The sequence below is a fragment of the Doryrhamphus excisus genome, chromosome 5 (assembly GCF_030265055.1).
Source record: "Doryrhamphus excisus isolate RoL2022-K1 chromosome 5, RoL_Dexc_1.0, whole genome shotgun sequence".
In the NCBI taxonomy this organism is placed as follows: domain Eukaryota; kingdom Metazoa; phylum Chordata; class Actinopteri; order Syngnathiformes; family Syngnathidae; genus Doryrhamphus; species Doryrhamphus excisus.
Genome location: NC_080470.1, coordinates 4,893,185 through 4,916,516, shown reverse-complemented (window position 1 = coordinate 4,916,516; position 23,332 = coordinate 4,893,185). Strand labels below are relative to the sequence as shown.

Below are 23,332 nucleotides of genomic sequence, written 5' to 3'. Positions count from 1 at the left end.
AGGTGGCGTAAACCGTGGACTGGTCGCCAGCCAATTGCAGGGCACATTCACACTCACATTCATACCTATAGACAATTCCCAGTCTCCACTTAACCTAACATGCATATTTTAGGAATGGGGGAGGAAACCAGAGTACCCAGAGAAAACCCATGCATGCACGCACAGAGATTTCCCTCCTTCAATGGTTTAATATATAGCATATTGAGCGAGGGCCAACAGGTAGTGCCAAAAAAGGTTGGCTGCCACGAATGACGCTGCTTTATAAAACCTTTCATTGTGGGCAAGTACAATATGCATCAATCATTGGTGAATGGTGGAAAGCAGTCATACATTTACCATGCATAGTGGAGACACGGTCCTCTCGTAGAGCATTAAAAATACACTTTTGGAACCGTTTGTCTGCACCTGGTACTGGTGTTCATGCACAACTGTGCACTAACACAAGCACAGAAACTTAAAGGAACAATGGTGTTCATCCATCTTCTTCCACTTATCCGAGGTCAGTATGTGGGGGCAGCAGGTCGGTTGAGCGACATTGGGGTCTTCCCCAAGGCCTCCTACCAGGGAGAAGTCCGGGAGGCAGAATTTTTGCATTTAATTAGCGGACATTTTACAAAAGTTGACACACTATGGTGACAAAATAAGTGTAAAACATGTAAAATGTAAAATATTTACATGGGAAAAAAAAAGATTTTATATGGTCCTACTCATATCATGCACCCCTAAAGGCAATATATAACATAACATTCATTCATTTTCTACCGCTTTTTCCTCATGAGGGTCGCGGGGGGTGCTAGAGCCTATCCCAGCTGTCTTCGGGCGAGAGGCGGGGTACACCCTGGACAATCACCAGCTAGCCAATCATACCTATGGACAATTTGGAGTCGCCAATTAACTTAAGCATGTTTTTGGAATGTGGGAGGAAACCGGAGTACCCGGAGAAAACCCTCAGAACATGCAAACTCCACACAGAGATGGCCGAGGGTGGAATTGAACCCTGGTCTCCTAGCTGTGAGGTCTGCACGCTAACCACTAGACCGCCGTGCCGCATAACATAACGTGTGTATGTTTATTGATTAAAACAACAAAAAAAATATTTGAACTCTACATTGTTTCTCTCTCTCACTTGCAGACACGCAGCATGCAATGTCGAGAAAAAATGAAACGGCGATTTACGCTGATGTCCTCAGAATCCTCCCACCCTTTCAAGCGCTTTTAAATCCAGCTTTAAACTGCTGTATTTTTGCAGAAAATGTGATAATCCACAATAGAAAATATGCACCATTATGCATCCATCTCTGAGTTGTTAGAACTCTAAAAAAACAATATTACATTGAATTGGCTAAAGGCTCTTGTTAGCAATGCGAGAGCTGTGTGTCCTACAGCGGAATTGCGGTTGTCGTCACAGGCCAGTGGCGATGCTTCAGAGCTGTCTGGCGGTCATAAAAATCCTCAGCCTGAGACGTCACTGTACCCCACACCCAACACCGGTGTGTGGCCGCAGCAAACCCTGGGTGTTGCAATCCCTGCACACTGCTCGGGTCCCTCAAATTGTAACCCAAGGTCAAATGTTGCATGCTCAAAGTTTCTGGTTTCTCTTAAGTCAGTCTGTTAAAAGTCGATTTTACTTTCTATACCAGTCTTTCCCTCCCCCACCAACAGTGGAAACACACCCAGCTGAACACTGGCCCATTTTTCTCGTTTTATAGCAACTTCATTACCACTAATTGCCATGTTGCCAAGTACAGACAGTATTGTGTGTTAGTATAACACTTTTCTGTTGACTTTATTGTCCATGTGTGAGTGCACATCCCAGGAACTTTAGTCTTTGTGGTACAGTGGAAGTCATTGTCGGCCTTTAAAATCCAAAACAATTTAATGCCGGTCTGATTAGGTGTGCAAGCGGTCAGTGGGTCACAGTGCAGTTTTATGGTTCCTCTTTTGGGATCACAGCACTTTTGCAGGTGCTGGTCATTATGGGACTTGAACAAAGGGCTCCAGTTGCTGTGGAAGTAAATACCTCTTCTGTGGTGTTATTTACAGTAGAGTTATTTTTAATCCACACACAAGAATAAATTCAACTGCAAGTTTGAACCCCATTTTTATACCCTGCTTTCTCTTTACTTGGTTAACAAACTGCAACCCAAAAAAAAACCTTGGTTAGCATCATTAATCCTTTTTCACATTTTCTATGCAGCTCTTTGTTGAGATGCAATGTATTATGGGAAACTTACATTGGTATTTGTTTGTATATTTCATGGGTATTGCTGACTCACCGTTACGGTTGCCATTTAGGATGCCAGTAACGACACACACACACTGTATTAATAACACAACAAGATGCACGCCATATTGTAAGCAGCCAGAACCAAACATTTTGACATGTGTGTCATGGAACATCAGAGAATCTGAGATGGTTCATATGGCTCTACCATATCAGAGATGTACTTTGGTGGAAAACCAAGAAAAGGGCTGTTCTCTGAGCAACAGGAAGCCCATGCGGAGACCTGTGCACTGGGCTAATGTGCTCGTGGTATGTTCAGGTTCTAGTCAAGACCCCAGCAGCACCATTCTGGATGCACTGCAGCTCAGTTTAGAGAACCCAGTGAGAAGGTCGTTGCAACACTGCAATTGAAGATTCAACATGCAGATTGCACATGGAAGCATAGCACTTAATGAAGTAGAAAGGGATTCTTGCTGAGGGCACGGCAACTTAATGCATCCTGTATTTTCACATTCTTATCATGCGAGTGTAAAAAGAAGTTAACCGCGGTGTCGTAAAAACCTGCAAGCAACAAATGAAAATACACACCACCGGAGCTACACCTACAACTACAATTTGACATCCAAAGTATCAACACAATAGGGAACATGATGAAGGGGTTATTTATTTAAGGTGTGTGTGTGTTTTAACATTGTACATATAAAATATCTATGTCGTTTATAAATAAACGTTGCCCTTTCTTGTTGTGGTTTGTAACACGACTGTGTCTTCCCTTTTCGTGCAGCTGGCCAAGAAGATTCGGGAGAAGTTTAACCGCTACCTGGATGTGGTGAACAGGAACAAACAGGTGGTAGAAGCCTCGTACACCGCCCATCTCACCTCTCCACTCACTGCAATACAGGACTGCTGCTCTATTCCAACATCTATGATGGAGTGAGTATTATTTCTTATCCATATCAAAAAACGTCCCTTATTTCGTCTAAATGGGGATTGTTTGGACAACTTTTAAGAACGGCGTCCATTGCAACTGCTTTGAGCATTTCACAACAATAATACCGGTTGCAGTTTCACATACGGAGATTGGCACAAGGCAGTGAGCCTGTTGCTGATTCCATCAGGCAGAAAGCAAAGTAAAGAAGGAGAGCTCCTTTCACACACACACGGTGCAATCTACAGTGGTGCAGCTGTCCCCACTACCTTTCATCCCTCTCGCCATTTCTTTATACTTAACTCCCCCTTTATCGGCCACCGTAAGCAGTTATTGCTCATTGAATGTTTGCCTTTGCAGTGCAGCCTTCGCTTGCTGCAAGGTCATTTCAGTGCCGTCAAGGGGGAGGCTCTTTTTTTCCTCAGGCACAACTGACCACCTGTAGCCAAGCATGTACATGTATGCAGTGCAGCATGCATTGCTTGTACACACAAAAGAATATGTTTATTTTGCTGTGCAGTCATTAATCCACATTAATTTTTTTCCCTTTATTTGGGCAAATAAATGAATCATTACAGTGCATTTCTTACATCAATCAAAATATAAATTTCCATTATTTACATTTGTATTCAACTATCTGATCCCAAGCCCAAAAGGAGTAGGCTGAAGCAAAAGCTTATAAATGCCGACCCCTTTTTGCAAGATATAATCATGTTCATGCCACTGTCTTGTTTCCCCTATTATTATTCATTCATTCATTCATTTTCTACCGCTTTTCCTCACAAGGGTCGCGGGGGTGCTGGAGCCTATCCCAGCTGTCTTTGGGCGTGATGCGGGGTACACCCTGGATTGGTAGCCAGCCAATCACAGGGCACATATAGACCATTCACACTCAACCATTCACACTCACATTCATACCTAATTCATACCTAATTTGGAGTCGCCAATTAACCTAGCATGTTTTTGGAATGTGGGAGGAAACCGGAGTACCCGGAGAAAACCCACGCATGCACGTGGAGAACATGCAAACTCCACACAGAGATGGCCGAGGGTGGAATTGAACCCTCGTCTCCTAGCTGTGAGGTCTGCGCGCTAACCACTAGACCGCCGTGCCGCCCCCTGTTATTATTATCATTGTAATATTATTATTATTATTATCATTATCATTATTGTTATAATCATTATTACCATCATTATAATCATCATTAATATTACCATTTTCATCATTATAGTTAACAATTTTTTAATTTTATTTTATTTTTAATTATTTAATTTTACAGAATTGCACACAGTCAGGCTGAAAAACATAGCTGCAAAAAGAAGGGCTCTCATCAGGCCAGTGGGGGAGGTTGGACAAGTGAAGCAAGAGACTGATATAAATCCCGAAACTTCAAAGCATCTTGCTCAAGGGAGGAAAAGGCAAACGCTTTCATTTTTGCAGATTCATGCAGCATCGTCAGATATGGATTTTTTATGTGTTTCCTTCTGTGTAAAACATAATTATGTGCAGTGGTGACGTTTTTTTTCCATATTTGGCTCCTGTGCGTGGATGTCTCGGTTAGGTCAGCTCCGAGGGGAATGAATGGGAGGTCCACAATGTGTTCGTGTCAGTTAACTTGCAGGCTATAATTTCACACCGAGACCACCACGGGCAGCACTCACATCTCAGTTGTATGCTGCTATTACTGTCTTCCCTTTTATCCTTTTACTGTGCAGTTTCTTTGTTGTCAACATGCAGTCCTTTTATTGATAAGTGGCAATAAAAGCCCCGATCAATGTGTTCATAGCCCTTTGGGCTCAACTAAAAGAAATAACAAATCATGTCGTAAAAATATTACTTTTCTATGTTTATGTATTATACCGGCTGCACGTCGGACGAGTGGTTAGCACTAAGGCCTCACAGCTAGGGGACCCGAGTTCAATTCCACCCTCAGCCATCTCTGTGCGGAGTTTGCATGTTCTCCCCATGAATGCGTGGGTTTTCTCCGGGTACTCCGGTTTCCTCCCACATTCCAAAAACATGCTAGGTTAATTAGCGACTCCAAATTGTCCATAGGTATGAATGTGAGTGTGAATGGTTGTTTGTCTATATGTGCCCTGTGATTGGCTGGAGTCCAGTCCAGGGTGTACCCCACTTCTTGCCCGAAGACAGCTGGGATAGGCTCCAGCACCACCGTGACCCTCATGAGGATAAGCGGTAGAAAACGAATGAATGTGAATAACATGAGCTGCACGGGGTACAAGTGGTTAGCGCACAGGCCACACAGCTTGGAGATCTGAGTTTGATTCCAACATCGACTATCTCTGTGTGGAGTTTGCATGTTGGGTTTTCTCCGGGTACTCCGGTTTCCTCCCACATTCCAAAAACATGCTAGGTTAATTGGCGACCCGAAGACAGCTGGGATAGGCTCCAGCAACCCTTGTGAGGATAAGCGGTAGAAAATGAATGAATGAATGAATGAACAAATTAATAACAAAAACCAAGGTACCACATTATTATTGGGTTTTTAGACATCTATATGTGCCCTGTGATTGGCTGGAGACCAGTCTAGGGTGCCCGAAGACAGCTGGGATAGGCTCCAGCACCCCCGCGACCATTGTGAGGATAAGTGGTTGAAAATGAATGAATGCATTTTACCAGTGATTCAGCATATTTTTCAATCAAGTCAATTTCATCCTGTATATTGACATCCCATCGTGACTGCATTGATATGTTTTCATACACGGCTCCTCAATGGTACGCCACCGCCGCTGTGCTTTGAAGGATTACAAATTCACATTCATTACACTTTGGCTTTTGCACAACAGCAGGCCTCCTCTGTATAAATGTCCTCCCTGGGATTTTGAATGGCGCATGATAGTCCCTTGTGTGAGTACAGTTTAATCTATTGGATTATACAAACAGTAGAGGGAATGCAACAGCTGAGCGTGACTGCAACATTCTGTCTTTGTCTATCACGCCGTGACACCTGACTTCTTTCCTTTTGTGAACGTTCTCCTTAGTATTTTTTATTGTTTCTCTTCTTGCCGTGAATCCCATTTAGTCCCCCTGAAAACACTCACAGTGACTCACATGCAGACTGAATCCTTAAATTTGTGTGACAGCCAGTTGCTGGTGCTCACTATTTTGCACTTCAGACTTATTTTTAATTAGCGCATACAGAACATTTCCCTTTTGGGCAGGTATGGTAATCAATGCAGGTTTGCATATGAATAAAATATCCATTTATGTAAAAAAAAGTAAGAATGATTTTGAAGCAGTCAATGTAATCTTGAATTATATTTCGTAAATAAAATGGTTAGAAAAATTCAGTGCTCTTGTCTGGTGGGGTAAAAATAGATTTTAGTTTTTCGGCCTTCATTAAAATTCCTGATCAGAATCGAAGCACCCACTCTCAGTGCTCTCTCCCTCTCTTCCCTTGTCGTTCACACAGGTTTTGATGTGGAATTCAAAGCAGCTGCAAATGTATTTTTTATCCGGCACACATTTTGCTGAACGTCCTGCCCACCCCTTCTACGCAAACCCGATTTAAGGAGAATAGTAATGACTTTGGCCTTATGGGACACTAAATGAGTGAAGTTCAATCGCATGCTGCACATCACAGCACCTGCCAATCAAACTGGGCCAGGGCTAGGTCGGCTAGCAGAGGGAGCCAATAAGTGTGTAGCACATGCGTTTTATGTGTGCATGTGTGTGTGTTGCTAAGCCAGAGGGGTTGGTGTGGCGGGGGGTGAGTCGGACTGAAACGGTGGAAGGATCAAAGCTTTGCAGCCGTGGTGCAGTGCAGAACAGGCTGCTGCTCTGCATACCTCCCTCCCCTATTTGTCAGCCCTTAATTCCAGAGATGTCCTCTGGAAAGTAGTTTTTTTTTTTTACACGCAAAACCATTAAAATAATTCTTAAAAAGGTCACTTCTGTAATTAGGATGAACCATGTGTGCAGTGGTTTAAGATGTCCTGATTTGAAATCCAGTTCTGTTGTTGTCACCTCCTTAACACTTGTAGGTGTGCATGTGCTCATGGACGAATGGCTGCCCCCATTGGCGTCTTTACCAATGACTGCTACAGTGTCCCCTCATGTCCGTGCTGTTTTGGCTCCTTACCCTCCATGCCTTCTTGCGGACATGGAGAACAGAGAGAAGGCGGTGGCAGATCATGTGGCCTACTTATGACAGTCTGCCAGTCTAGCATAGCATTTTTAATGCCAAAGTGCACGTGATACTCCAATGTGTTGATTGATGATTTCAAGCATTTGTCTCATCAATGTCATGTTATTGCCAATTAGTGACTATTTTACAGTCTTTATTGCTCTCTGGTTCTACCATATCTTACTTATTGTGTGGAAATATGGGCTAATAACTATAAAAGCAATCTTCACTCGCTAAATGTATTGCAAAAAAGGTCAGTAAGGATAATTCATAGTGCCGCCTACAGAGAACATATTAACTCCTTATTTCTAAAATCACAAATACTTCAACTTGCTGATATAGTTCATCTTCAAACAGCTAAGGCTAAAAACAACCAATTAGCTAAAAATGTCATCCAATACTTCTCTACAAGAGAGGAGAAATATGATCTCAGGGAAGAACTACATTTGAAACACTTCTATGCTAGGACTACGTTAAAAAGCCATAGCATTTCAGTATGTGGAATCAAACTATGGAATGGATTGAGTAAGGAAATCAAACAATGCACAACGATGAGCCAATTCAAGAAACAATACAAGCAGTTGATGTTTGCTAAATACAAGGATGAAGAGTCTTGAACCAGTCATGATGTGCTATATATATCACTATATTGACACTTACTATGGTACCCATTATGTCATTGGATGCTCATATCACCTCCTACTTCGGTACGAGGTACATTATTTAAAAAAAAAACTAAACAAAACTTAAACTTTTATGGAAAGCAGGAAGTGAACAAATGTAACAGTTACTGATTGTAAAAGTACCAGATGGAGGGGTAGGATTTAATAAGCTTTGCTTCTTCCTACTCCTTTTGGACATGTGGAACTGTGAACTGATTATTACCATTAGCATTACCATAGCATAGAACACATGGGCAGTGTTCAAAGCCGCATATTTACCTACTACTCATACTAACTCTTTGAGTATGCAGTGTGTCTACACTGGCAGTATGCGAGAAGTTCCCGGATGCATACTGCATTCGCCGGAAATGTTGAGTATGTATCATCAGCTTACTACTCACACCCAAATTACCCAGGATGCAACGCGACGTGACGTCACCGCGGAAAAAAATGTTTGCTGAACACTGAGCAGCAGGATGGACCAAACGGCGGTGTCAAGCAGGATATATTGCGAGTTGGTTTGCTTCTTGTTTTCAAAGTAAAAGCAGTGATTTATCACTATTTTTTTGTATGAGAAAAGTAAGGGGGTGTTTTATTTTGTGAAAATAACCAGAAGTGCGTTGCTCACTTCGGGTAGCTTAAATTTTGCCAAATTCGTCCGAACGAAATTGTAAACGGTTGGTATTTGTACAAATAAATGGCACACTTGGGATCTTTCTCGCCGGATTTCGGCTCGGGTAGGAGCGCAATGAATTGTGGGTAATCATGTAGTACTCTGTAGTGTAAATTTTGCATACTGTCTGATGGATTGGGTATGGAGTGTGGATAGTACAGGCATGGAAGTATGTAGTAGTAAGTATACGGTTTCGAACACAGCTATGCAATGAACATTGACACAGGAGCTGCTGCCGGCCGCTCTATACACTGCTAACATGCGACTCAGCTAACAGTCAACTCATGCAGGATAGTACATATTCAAATCTGTCAGAATGTATATATGTACTACTAAGTGCACAAGAAAGGATATGAAGCCGTATTTTGAGACTTGTGATACATGATTTAAATAATTTGACGACATAAAGAAGTCTTTACTTCAACACTAGTTTGTCAGATGTTTTCCGGGAACATAGTTTTGTTGGGTAAAAACACATTTTGGGCCGTTTTCCATGGAAAATGTTATTCACGAGTCATAAATCCTCCTTTTAATATGAAGTCTGGGCAACAGATGAATGTGGCTTAAATTAAAATAACTTTTTACCAGATGTTTTCTTTAATTTCGTTTGTTTCATAACAAACAGATTTAGTTTTTTTACTATTATGCCAATAGCGATGTTGAAATGCTAACAGATGTACATTAGCACAAAGTTAAAGGTGCATGCGAGACCTGTGAGTTGTGTTTTATTGGATGTAAAAGTCAGGAGTAGTAAACCTGTTGGTGCTGAGAAAGAAACCAGAACTGCTCTGCCAACCAATGGGGTTTGGATGTCTTCCAGAAATTCTTAAATGATGTGCCTTGTTTGTGCTTCTTTTTAAGGTTTGATGGAAATTTCAACGCCAATGTGTCCAAGACCATCTGCTGCGACAGACTCTCACCCACCGTCAACAGCCGAGCATTCAACCCCGGACGAGACCTCAACTCAGGTTTGTTAGTCACATCTGACAGTTCCCTTGCAGGAGTATGCCTCCTTCTCAACAACGTGTGTTTTCTTTAATCGTGGGGTATATAGAAATGTAGACGACATCAGTCGTGATAGAAATAATGAGCTGTATGTGTCAGAGTGGATGGGTTTTTTTTTATACGTTCAGCTTTCCTCGTATGTTCGATGCTGTTCATCTGAAATCACTTTTTTTGCAGCCGCAGATCAAATACACCTTTTTGTCTTTGAAGATGCTCTCAATTTATGATTTGAGCCAGTCTAATATTTGCTGTTAATGTTGGTTTGAAAGACGGTTGAATGCCGAAATAGTACATTGAGGTAAACGTGTTTCTTATTTTTTGCATGTTTTTCCACATTCATTTATTTTCTGGTCGTGCTGGAGCCTATCCCAGCTGTCTTCGGGCGAGGGGCGGGGTACACCCTGGACTGGTCGCCAGCCAATCAGAGGTCACATATAGACAAACAACCATTCACACTCACATTCATACCTATGGACAATTTGGAGTCACCAATTAACCTAGCATGTTTTTGGAATGTGGGAGGAAACCGGAGTACCCGGAGAAAACCCACGCATGCACGGGGAGAACATGCAAACTCCACACAGACATGGCCGATGGTGGAATCAAACTCAGATCTCCTAGCTGTGTGGCCTGCGCGCTAACCACTTGTTCCCCGTGCAGCTCATGTTATTCACATTCATTCATTCATTTTCTACCGCTTATCCTCATGAGGGTCACGGGGGTGCTGGAGCCTATCCCAGCTGTCTTCGAGCGAGAGGCGGGGTACACCCTGGACTGGTCGCCAGCCAATCACAGGGCACATATAGACAAACAACCATTCACACTCACATTCATACCTATGGACAATTTGGAGTCGCCAATTAACCTAGCATGTTTTTGGAATGTGGGAGGAAACCGGAGTACCCGGAAAAAACCCACGCATGCACGGGGAGAACATGCAAACTCCACACAGAGATGCCCGAAGTTGGAATCAAACTCAGATCTCTTAGCTGTGTGGCCAGCACGCTAACCACTTGGGCCCCGTGCAGCTCATGTTTTTCACATTTATTCATTCATTTTCTACCGCTTATCCTCATGAGGGTCACGGGGGTGCTGGAGCCTATCCCAGCTGTGTTTGGGCGAGAGGCGGGGTACACCCTGGACTGGTCGCCAGCCAATCACAGGGCACATATAGACAAACAACCATTCACACTCACATTCATACCTATGGACAATTTGGAGTCGCCAATTAACCGGAGTACCCGGAAAAAACCCTAACCACTTGGTCCCTGTGCAGCTCATGTTTTTCACAGTTAATTAAATATTAGTCAATGACAACATCACTTCAAAATGAAAATTCTTCTTATTAAGGGAGAAAAAAAATCCAAACCTACATGGCCTTGTGTGGAAATAGTGAAAATTCTCTGACTTTCCCATAGTTTTTTTTCCCCATAGTGTCCACTTTTATCACATTTTTAAACATACAGTATGTTTCTTCTCTGCCACAGTGTTTCTCTTCTAATCATCAGAGCTGGGTTGCCTATTTCCTCATAAGCCTCCCACACCACGCTCAATTTATTCATCCTTGCGCTCCGTGTTCCAAGCGCTCTGGTCTCCTTGACCCTCCTTCTCTCAACGTATTCATTTTCTGCTATTTGTCTCAGCCTGGTCTAAATAAGCTGCTGGAGCGGAAAGGCAATGACCCATGAGGGATGATGGCAGAGAAGACACTAAGTGAAGACAGCGTAAATGTGTTGTTTTGATGGCCTATGAAGATAGCAGAAATACCTCTGAACATTCAACCGTGATTTGTGGATCGTTTGTCATCACTAATTACAAGTTGTATGACCAAAAACGCATGCATGTATTGTTAGGTGTTTATCAGCTAAAGTAATAATTGTTTTTCTTTTCATGTTTTTTTACTCACTTTATTGCAAATGTGTCATAGCCAGTTATGCAAATTTAAGAGTTTATTGATCTGAATATGAACATCGTTGTTACTACTGAGGCTCTCTTTCTGTAGCAACAATGTTATAACTGAATGGAAAATAAAACAAGATGGATTATTTTGGCACATATAGTAGATCGCCACTTTACGGCCGAGACCACCAGCAAGTATTTACGACACACAGCTCACTCTCTCTCTCTCCCTATAAAGGCTTTTTGGTTTTGCATCACATTGCCAATAAAAGAACTTGTATGTGTATTTTAATGAGACCAGTCTTATTGTGATTATTATTATTCTGACCTCTTTGCTGTAGTTTTCCTGGTGCTAGCCCTAAAACTGTAATTGTGCTGAACCACTCCTCCCCCCCGTGTGTGTGTGTGTGTGTGTGTGTGTGTGTGTGTGTGTTTGTGAAAGGTTGCGTTGTGTTGCTCCGAGCAGCAAGGATGTTGCTAACTTTGTGATGGGGTCTGTGTGAGGATATACTGTTGACTTTGTGACCTAATAAAATTCAGTTAGTGCAGAGCAAATACAGTTAAGCTCAGAGAGTAGAGTTAACGTTGTTGTCTCAGCTTGGCCTGCACCCACAGCAGTGACATGCATCCAGAACCAGAGTACTTTGCTTGGTCACTTTTGAATTTGACTCGGTGTTGGAAAGTCATGTATATTTAATGTAGTTCATGTCCAACTTTTGGCAAAAGTAATTGAATGTGTAAGTGTCTTTTTCTGTGTGGAATCATCACTGTCAAAATTGTTCTTGTATCCTTTCTGCAGTTTTGGCCGACAACCTGAAGTCCAACCCAGGCATTAAGTGGCAGTACTTCAGCTCAGAGGAGGGGATCTTCACTCTCTTCCCAGCCCACAAATTCCACTGTAAAGGAACTTATGAGCATCGCAGCAGGTAGAACACAAACTTTCCTAAGTTTGCTAATATTAGCATAGCAACATTTTTTGTATTAAGTAAGTAGACACTTATACACCTAGTGTGAAGTGTATGTGTACTTAACATTTGTTAACATTAGCTTGTTAGCATAATTTAATAATGTTACCTTTTCATAGGCAGACACATATATAAACACGCCTTGCACTATCATACTAGTTGTTAGCATGTTAACATTAGCTTGTTAGCATTGTTAGCATTAGCTTGTTAGCATTGTTAGCATGCTAACATTAGCTTAACATTGCTAGCATGATAACATTAGCTTGTTAGCATTGCTAGCATGCTAATATTAGCCTACCGTTTTTGCTATTTTCATAAATATGAACTTAAGCAGACCCTTATTGCTACCATGCTAATTGTTAGCATGCTAACATAATTTTTTGTTTTACCATTTTTAACATTTTTAGAGGTATACATTTATAGAAACACTTAAAGCTGTTATGCTAGGTGTTAGCATGCCAGTGTTAGCTAACATTAGCTTGTTAGCATGTTAACATTAGCGTATTAGCATTGCTAGCATGCTAATATTAGCCTACCGTTTTTGCTATTTTCATAAATATGAACTTAAGCAGACCCTTATTGCTACCATGCTAATTGTTAGCATGCTAACATAATTTTTTGTTTACCATTTTAAACATTTTTAGAGGTATACATTTATAGAAACACTTAAAGCTGTTATGCTAGTTGTTAGCATGCTAGTGTTAGCATTTTTAGCATCCTTTACTGTAAGTCACCCAAACACTTTTTGTTCGGCCATACTTAGCCGTGTCTTCCTCCCCACTGCCTCATTTTCACCCTGAAACTCCTCACTCACTCCTCATATTATGTCATCCCTTCCACCTTTGCATCCTAATTGCCCCTCCTTGTCCCACCCCCTGACATCTACACTTAATTCTGTACCCTTCTTTTTCACAGTCAACCATCCTTTCTCTTCCTCCGCTTCATCACCTCTAACAACCGCACCCCCTTCCCTTTCCCATCCTCACCCATTCACCTCTATACCAGTTGCTGTGGGGGGGCCCAGGCAGCATGTTGGCGGCATGCTCCTCGACCACACATGCCCTTGGCAGGAATGTGGCTCCGCACCACTAAGGCCGACGGAATTTCACACTTCCACTGTTGTGGGTTTTATTTGAGTAGCACTGAAAGACGTCTCTTTCATTTCCATCTTCTCCCCTCATATGCATTTTTCACACTTACTTGGAAAAAAAACTTAGCTTTTACAGTTTTTTAATCACGTATTTTGGTTTTGTTTCTGTTTGAACTAGTGAACTGGCACACATCTATGAGTAAAATTGCGTTCCTTGGCTTGCTTTGAGTGTGAATGAGGCTTTGTGAGTACACCCAAAGTCCACCCTGTGTTATTGTCCTCAAAGACCACACACACTGAAGCTTACCACCTCTAGCTTTTCAGATCCCTTGGCCCCCATCCAGCTGCTATGTGCACAAAGAGTGACACACTCAATTAAAACACATCATAAATATTGCAAAAATAATATAAAAAAGATCTATATAAGATCTTCTGTATAGTTTCTATGATACCGTAGGATGGTATGATGGACTATACCTTAAAACCGGTAACCGGCCCATTCCTAGCTACGCCCCTTCTATTGGTAGGATTTGATTTGAGGCCCCTGTCTTTAAGTCTCGTCTTAAAACCCACTTTTATTCTCTGGCTTTTAACTCGGAGTGAGTCGTATGGTCCTGTGTCTTTTAGTTCTTTGTTTTTATTGTAATTGGTTTTATTTTTTATACTTTTATTGCTTTGTTTCTTGTTTTTAATATTTTAATATCTATTTTCCTATTTTATTTCTTAAATGATCTTTTAGTTTTGGATTATTACTTTTTATTTTTACTAGTCTGTGCAGCACATTGGAAATTGTGTTTATAAAATGTGCTATATAAATAAAGTGGAGTGGATTGGATTAAAAGTTGTTTCACCCAATGCAGCAGTGGAGACGGACTGAACATCGATCACCGATCTGGTTGTTTGTGTTTCCCCCCCTACAGGCCTGTGTATGTGTCTGCAGTACGCCCCCAGTCTAAGCATATTGTTGTGATGGTGGATCATGGAGCATCCGTGACAGAAACTCAGCTTCAAATTGCCAGAGACTCGGCACTGGTTATCCTTAATGCAATAGATGAACATGATAAGGTACCCAAGCTAACCTTTTACTGAACCACACAAAAACATTCCAAGAATAAATCAAACATGTCGAGACACTATTTGCCCTCTCCTTCATCTTTCCAGATTTCCATTCTGTCAGTGGCAGAGATGGTTCGTTCCTGCTCCCTGGACCAGTGCTACAAGAGTTTGCTCTCTCCAGCCACCAGCGAGACAAAGAGGAAAATGAGCACCTTCATCTCCAACATCAAAGCCTCTGATGGCACCACACAGCATGCGGCGGGTTTCCAAAGGGCTTTCCAGCTTCTTCGAAACACCAGCAGCCTCAGCAAGCAAAGCACCAGTAAGGGAATGAATCCAAGGATTGTTCACTTTGCAAAAAAAAAAAAAAGCTCCCAGTAAAGTCTAATGCTTTATCTGACATTTGTGGTTTTGTCCTCGGCCAGCCACGGACATGGTTATCATCTACCTGTCATCTGGTATAACATCTCGGGAGTCATCAGAGCAGGAGAAGAAAGCAACGCTCAGTGTGGTCAGAGAAGAGAACAGATACTTCAACAATTCTGTCATGATTCTTACCTACGCGCTCATGAACGGTAAGATTTCATTGACTCAACTAGTCACAATTGATAAGTAGTAGTACAGTAAACCTCGGATATATTGACTCGGATATATCGGAAATTCGCTCACAACGGACAGATAAAAAAGAACCGATTTTTCTGTAATGCATTTCCAATAAAAATTCATTGCATATATCGGATTTTTTATAACGGATTTCGCCTATTTCGGACAAAATCTCCAGTCCCGTTCCAATGCATTTCCATTAAATTTCCCTCGCATATATCGGATGGCCGCATCGTGGCGCTCCGATTCGCCGAATCGTGACAGGCCGCTATACGACGTCATTTGCAGCGTTTGCAGCGTTGCCTGCGCGTCCAGGTACATTGGAAACATAGTCAAGGAAGTGCCTTTTTATAACGGATAAAATCCGATTTACGCATATACCGGATATAAATCCGATATATGCGTAAAACGGACATTTTCCGGTATACGCATATAACGGATTTCGCTTATATCGGACAAAACCAGTGGGAACAATTGAATCCAATATATCCGAGGTTTACTGTAGTAGTAGTCGTTCAGCAGAGATGCTAGTATTTTTCATCCAATCTTTACACATACGTGCTTGTCAGTCCAAATTCATTCATTCATTCATTTTCTACCGCTTTTTCCTCACGAGGGTCGCGGGGGGTGCTGGAGCCTATCCCAGCTGTCTTCGGGCGAGAGGCGGGGTACACCCTGGACTGGTGGCCAGCCAATCACAGGGCACATATAGACAAACAACCATTCACACTCACATTCATACCTGTGGCCAATTAACCTAGCATGTTTTTGGAATGTGGGAGGAAACCGGAGTACCCGGAGAAAACCCACGCATGAACATGCAAACTCACACACAGAGATGGCCGAGGGTGGAATTGAACCCTGGTCTCCTAGCTGTGAGGTCTGCGCGCTAACCACTCGACCGCCGTGCCGCCCGTCAGTCCAAATTATCATAGTGATTCAGCTGAGTTGTGTGAGCAATGTTAAGTCAATGTCACTCATGGGATCAAACTTTGGTGCTTAATAACAGTGCCATCATGTGGTGAATATGTCACCAAAGTAATAGCACAGGCCACACAGTAGGGGTGCATGTTTTGCCAAATTTTCATCTTTCTCCGTGCAGCAGTTCAGGATTAGAATTAGCTGTCACAAAATAATACATGTAATATGTAATAGGTGTCAAAAATGATTAAGTATTGATACATTTACCCAACGCTTTGCTGCGTGATGTGCATGCAGTCGTTGTAACACAGTTGTTAGTGCACATTAAATATGCTTCTCCATGTTCTGTGTGTGGGGGTGGGGGGGGGATGGAGGTTAGAGACGTGTTCACGCACCTCAAAGGCCTTTTTTTGTTTTGCTTGTGCCTGATTCCTTCTCCTATTTTATTGTCCTTGTCGGCGCGTGCAGCCCTTCTACGTCCTTCCTCTCCCTGCAACACACATACACTGCATGCATTAGCAAACAAATAATTTTTGCACCCTGAGAATGGAAATTAGGTAGATCTAAGAGGGGAGCGATGGAGACTTCAAAGGACGCATGTCTCATTGTGTGTGTATGTGCCTGACAGAGGACCTTGCCAATCTAAAGAGCTCCAGGATGAAAAGGAAGCAAAAATCTATCATCCTCTGTGTTTTATTTGCATCATGTATTGGAAACAAAGGTTGTTCTGTTGATGTTGTTGCATACTAAGAGTTGGCTAATGTCTAAAAAAAACAATAATACTGTGGTGCCTTGGTTGTTGTTATTAATTTCATTCATTCATTTTATACCGCTTATCCTCACAAGGGTCGCAGGGGGTGCTGGAGCCTATCCCAGCTGTCTTCAGGCGCGAGGCGGGGTACACCCTGGACTGGTGGCCAGCCAATCACAGGGCACATATAGACAAACAACCATTCACACTCACATTCATACCTATGGACAATTTGGAGTCGCCAATTAACCTAGCATGTTTTTGGAATGTGGGAGGAACCCGGAGTACCCGGAGAAAACCCACGCATGCACGGGGAGAACATGCAAACTCCGCACAGAGATGCCCAAGGGTGGAATCGAACTCAGGTCTTCTAGCTGTGTGGCCTGCACGCTAACTACTTCTCCACCGTATAGCCCATTTTTTGGTATCATGCAAGCCAAATGTCGGATTACGAAAGCTGGAGCCTATCTCAGCTGTCTTCGGGCGAGAGGTGGGGTACACCCTGGACTGGTGGCCAGCCAATCACAGGGCACATATAGACAAACAACCATTCACACTCATATTCATACCTATGGACAATTTGGAGTCGCCAATTAACCTAGCATGTTTTTGGAATGTCGGAAGAACATGCAAACTCCACACAGAGATGACCGAGGGTGGGATTGAACCCTGGTCTCCTAGCTGTGAGGTCTGCGCGCTAACCACTCGACCTTAATTTGTTCAACGAAAATTAAATATGAAAAGTGGGGTAATTTCTGTTCTATTATAAATAATGTAAATCCAAAAAATTTAACACAGATATTTTTTCTATTGAACATAATTATGTTTTTTACCTTTTTTACATAAAAAGGGGAAAAATTATTCTCTCTTTGTGCTGATTTGACATTGCTACACATGGCAACCCAGCATGATTTCCTTCCCAGTTGTGACAGCTGTTCCAGTTGGTTGCAGGGTCCCTGCTTCTTTGAATGACCCTCTAAAGCTTGAATCCGTGTGTTCACATGTCAGTTCCTAAGCTTCTTGAGTTAAAGATGTTATACTAGTAACATGTCAGTTGACATTAGCATAGCAAAAGCCCACTCAACACCTCTATTCACCCAGTTCACTTCATCTAGATGATGTAAATCTACATATAACATGATCTGTCCACTCCTCTCTTGTTGCAGAGGGAATAACAGGTCTGAAGGAGCTGGCCTTCTTGCGGGACCTGGCGGAGCAGAATTCTGTTAAGTACGGTGTTGACCGTTTTCCTTTGGCTTCCTCGTTTGGATCAGCTGGTGCTCCCATGATGCCTGTAGTGAAGGGTAGCATGATGGTGCTGAACCAGCTCAGCAACCTGGAGACAACGGTGGGCCGCTTCTACATCAACCTGCCCAACCGCATGATCGACCTCGCCCGCTTCAGTTTGCCCTACGCTGACCCCGTGGGAGACGGTGCGTAGTCTCTATCCAAAATGGCTTCATCCATAGGCAGCTCTATGGATACGTCCGCAGAAATGGGTGTAAAATAATCCCTCATTTATCACGGTTGACTGGTTCTAAATCAGACTGTGATAAGTGAATTTCCGCTAAATAGGATTATAAATTGAATCTTTTCTAGTTAGAGCATCGAAAACCTGTTTACAACATTCTAAATGCTGTTTTTAACATTATTAGAGCTCTGTTGACATTATCTAACACCCCTATGTTACAGTCACAACAGTAACAGTGTTCAATTCGTCTTCTTAATTTATTTCAGACATGCATACTATGTTACATTATTGTTTCTCACATTTACACTTACAATACAATACACTTACAATATATATATATATATATATATATATATATATATATACACCTCATTACTACACTGAAATTCAAATCTGCCATAAAGGCCGGTTGTTCCGGCGATCAAGTATGGTGCTCATGTCCCCCAATGCATTCCTTGGGGCGCTGCAATGACATCAGCCTCCCTGTGGTCATAAAAGTTGTAATATCACGACAAACAAACAAAATAAAATAAGTTGAAAAGCATTACAGTAATGTTGTACACTACTAACACAGAGTCACTAGTGTAGAATACTACCTACTACTACTACTACTACTATCTTGACAATGTATGTGTTTTCTGAATGCCTTAGAATTCGAATTTTGTTCATTTAGGCATTTTTATGCTTTAAAATGCTTAATTTTGGCAACAAATTTTACATTTGCTTAAATATGCATTTTTTTTTTACTAATAATCGTGTGTATTCAACCATGAAACAGCACGATTTATTGGATTACAGTATGGTGTTTTTTAAAAACATTTTTTTAAAAACATTGTATGTAAAAGTACTGTATGTACTTTGTTGCATTCATGACTTGTTCATTCAAGTAACTGACTGCTGTCCATATGTACACAAAATGCCAAAAACAACACACCACAAACATGATAAGGAACTATATTTTGTATTTTGAAATAATGTTCACGTGAAAAGGAACAGACGCTAGTTTTGACTCATACAGTACATGATATATGTTTGTGTTTACAATGGAGGTATAATCAGAGAGATGAACTTCATCACAAGATGTTTCATGTTGTGTACATTCTCTTTCTCTAGGGTTTATTATGACTGTGAGTCGGCCATGTTATTTCGGTAACCTGCTACTGGGCGTGGTCGGAGTGGACGTAAATCTGGCCTACATTTTGGAGGACGTCACGTACTATCAAGACTCCTTGGCTTCATACACCTTCCTCATTGACAACAAAGGTCGGTCGGTCGGCTTGAAAATTGGCAAAGGGGGGAGGGGGGGCAAAGTCTTGTTGGGCCCACATTAACTATTAAGTGGTTTTCATGAACCCTCAGCACTATTACACATAATTATTGAAATTATTGGAAGGAGCTTGGTGACATTTGCTCTTCTGTTCTGCTCTTTCAAAGAGTCTCTGTCTTCCTTTTTAAAATGTTTACTATCACAATAAATACGCCATCAAATTATACGTAATTACCACAGTGGCTTATTAGAGAACCAACTCAGTTAACCCGACTCCCATTAAAGTTGTTAGCTGCCAGTGAAACAGTGCTTTTGCATTTTTGTAAAACACTATTAGCTTAGTAAGTAAACAAGTGTCTAGATGAGGAAACCATTCACTCTAGTTACATCCAGTGTTTCCCATATATAATAATAATAATAATAATAATAATAATACATTTAATTTGTATAGTGCTTTTCAAAATACTCAAAGACACTTTACAGAAAATGGAGTTGAATAAAAACAAGTAAACAGAGTAAAAGATACATTAAAATACAACATTCATTCGTTTATGCACAGTTAAAACACGAGTAAAAGTAATTTAAAAATAAAAATATTTAAAATAATTAATAGTAAAATAGTAAAAATATTTATGTACTTGTGGCAGCCCGTCACTAATAAAATTGGTTTGTAGTTTTATGTTTTGGTTATATATCAGCACATTTTAACATTTATGTTTGCTTTTCCAGGATATACCTTGATGCACCCATCACTAACACGGCCTTACCTGATGACTGAGCCTCCTCTTCACACGGATATTATTCACTACGAGAATATTCCTCGATTCCATGTTGTACGGCAGAACATTCTCAAGTGAGAAGAACTGTTCATTTTTTTCCTGAAATCAATCAGTCGTAGCTATGCTTTTAGAGACGTTAATTCGGTGGATGCTGTGTATTTGTTGCAGCCTCCCATTGGGCAGTCAGGTTATCGCCGTTCCAGTGAACTCATCTCTGTCTTGGCACACGAACCGACTCCGAGACAACAGCAAAGATGCATATAACGTCAGCTACGCCTGGAAGCTGGTAGGTGATGATGCAGGATATGCTGCGTGGCAGCTTAACTCGACTAATTTGAATGACTAATACAAGAAAACAAAAAAAATAACACCACCACAAAAATAGGATAATGTCATAATATTATCAGAAAATAATTTTAGTAGAATAAAGTTGAAATATAAAAAAAAAAAAAGCCTTTTTTAAAGTCATAATATGATACACAAAGTTATAATTTTGGGAAAGATAGCTTGCGGAATAAAGTTCTAATTACGAGAAAAAAAATAACAGGAAGTTAAAGGAAGTTGAAAGGGTTGGAATCTTTAAAAAAAAACTATTGTAATTTTATGAGAATAAAGTCAAAATATTAGGAGGAAAAAAAGAAAGAAGTTGCAATTGTATGAGAATAAACTCGTAATCAGGAAAAATAATAAGAATTTTAATAACAGAGTTGGAATATTGTTGTAAAAAAAAAAGCAATATAATATTTTTTTAAGGCCTTAATATGAAAAACCAACAAAACGAAGATGTCATTTTTTGAAAGTAATTATTAACCAACTGAATTTTGAAATAAGCGAAATAACGCAACTATTATTATTATTATTATTATAATTCCCAATTACGAGAAAAAAATAACAGGAAGTTAAACGAAGTTGAAAGGGTTGGAATCGTTAAAAAAAATTTTAATTTTATGAGAATAAAGTCAAACTATTAGGAGGAAAAAAAGGAAGAAGTTGCAATTTTATGAGAATAAACTCATAATGAGGAAAAATAATAATAAGAATTTTAATAACAGAGTTGAAATATTGTAGTAAAGAAAAAGCAATATAATATTTTTTTAAGGCCATAATATGAAAAACCAACAAAACGAAGATGTAATTTTTTGAAAATAATAATTAACCAACTGAATTCTGAAATAAGCAAAATAACGCAACTATTATTATTATTATTATTATTATATTATGGGAATAAAGTCAAAATATTATGTCAAAAAAGTCATATCACGAAGAGAAAATTTGCAAAACTTATTTGACAGGACAATTGAAATATTTGGCAAATAAAATACATTTTGTGCAAAAATTCAGCTTTTCCACTTGTATCACAAAAATGAAATATGGATAACTTTTGAATATGTCTGCTTGTGTTGATACATTTTTGACTACGTGGGGTATGTTTAACATAGATATCTTGTCTTTTAGGTTCAGGACACATCCTTCATTTTATGTATAGTTTATGTGCAGCCAGAGATTCCGGTAAAACAGCTGAAAAACCTGAACACTGCACCCAGTTCCAAGCTACTGTACCATCGTTTAGACCTGTTGGGCCAGCCCAGCTCTTGCCTCCACTTTAAACAGCTTGCAACCGTTGGTAAGACAAAGCTCAATTCCGAGGAACTTCAATCCGTCTTCTATTTTTTTTTTTTTTCAGCCCTTAAAGACTATTTGCATCTCACACGGTCCCCCTGTCCCATTCTTTGCCTTTTTCAGAGTCCCCCACGGTGATGCTGGCAGCTGGCAGCTTCTCGTCTCCCTATGAGCACCTCAGTCAGCCAGAAACAAAGCGCATGGTGGAGCACTACACAGCCTACCTGAGTGATAACACCAGGCTCATCGCCAACCCGGGCCTTAAGGTACACACGCAAAGAAAACACCATGCAGATTTCATCTTGTTTGGAATAGAAATATTCATATACGTGATTATGACTGCGGTAAGCGAACACTCTATAAAGTTTGACTAAAGGGGATTTGGAAGAGTATTACCAAAGTTCAGATCTGTATATTAATGAAGCACTGCTGCATCTTTAAGACAGGACCCACACTTCCAGCTCTGATGCCCTGGCCTAACTTTAATCCCGCCTCAAGCGACCCCATTCAAAATCTGTGTTGACATTTTTTGGGGTTATTTTACTTTACTGCAGTTGAATTGTTTATGAAGACCAGTTTTTAAAAAATGACATCCACCATCTCCTGTCCATCTCCTCAATCTTCTTATCTTTACTCTCCAACTCCCTCCTGTCTCATCCGGCCCCACCGCAGTCCTCTGTCAGGAACGAGGTTATGGCGACCAGTCACGTCACGGATGAGTGGATGACACTAATGGAAATGAGTAGCCTCAACTGCTACATTGTGCGGCGTTACATAGCAACGCCCAGTGGGGTGCTCCGGATTTACCCTGGATCATTGATGGACAAAGCCTTTGACCCGACCCGGAGACAATGGTGAGGCTTACTTTTGGATCAAGTGTGTGTGTGTGTGTGTGTGGATGGGAGTTAAAGGGAAGCATCTGTCTGCAAAATGCTTCCATCATTAATCATCAAGATATTTTGATTTATTTTAAATACATAATGTGTTTTGATGCATAGTTTTATTTTAGAACTGTGAACTGAGTGCAGATGGTAGCAGCATGGGTGTATGACTCCAAGTTGCGTTGTGTACCAGGTACCAGCATGCTGTGGCTAACCCTGGCCTCATCACCTTCACGGGACCTTACTTGGATGTGGGCGGGGCAGGCTACGTTGTTACAATCAGCCATACCATCCACGCTTCCAGGTTAGAAGAATTGATTTGTACTGGGTTGGAAACTTAAGATGCTCGCTATACCAAATCTTGTGTTATGAACACATTATGCTTCTTT

General features: G+C 41.0%; 1 protein-coding gene across 1 annotated transcript in view; it reads left to right on the top strand.

Moving 5' to 3' along the window:
- The window catches only part of cachd1 (cache domain containing 1), a 67,287-nt gene that overhangs the window by 31,130 nt on the left and 12,825 nt on the right, over positions 1–23,332 (top strand). Inside the window, exons 3-16 of the mRNA XM_058073793.1 lie at positions 3,009–3,157; positions 9,497–9,603; positions 12,339–12,465; positions 14,515–14,659; positions 14,756–14,972; positions 15,076–15,225; positions 18,092–18,358; positions 19,510–19,659; positions 20,393–20,516; positions 20,611–20,728; positions 21,898–22,066; positions 22,186–22,328; positions 22,735–22,916; positions 23,137–23,247. Of these exons, the coding sequence (XP_057929776.1) occupies positions 3,009–3,157; positions 9,497–9,603; positions 12,339–12,465; positions 14,515–14,659; positions 14,756–14,972; positions 15,076–15,225; positions 18,092–18,358; positions 19,510–19,659; positions 20,393–20,516; positions 20,611–20,728; positions 21,898–22,066; positions 22,186–22,328; positions 22,735–22,916; positions 23,137–23,247 (2,159 nt within the window). The remainder of the gene's footprint in view (positions 1–3,008; positions 3,158–9,496; positions 9,604–12,338; positions 12,466–14,514; positions 14,660–14,755; positions 14,973–15,075; positions 15,226–18,091; positions 18,359–19,509; positions 19,660–20,392; positions 20,517–20,610; positions 20,729–21,897; positions 22,067–22,185; positions 22,329–22,734; positions 22,917–23,136; positions 23,248–23,332) is intronic.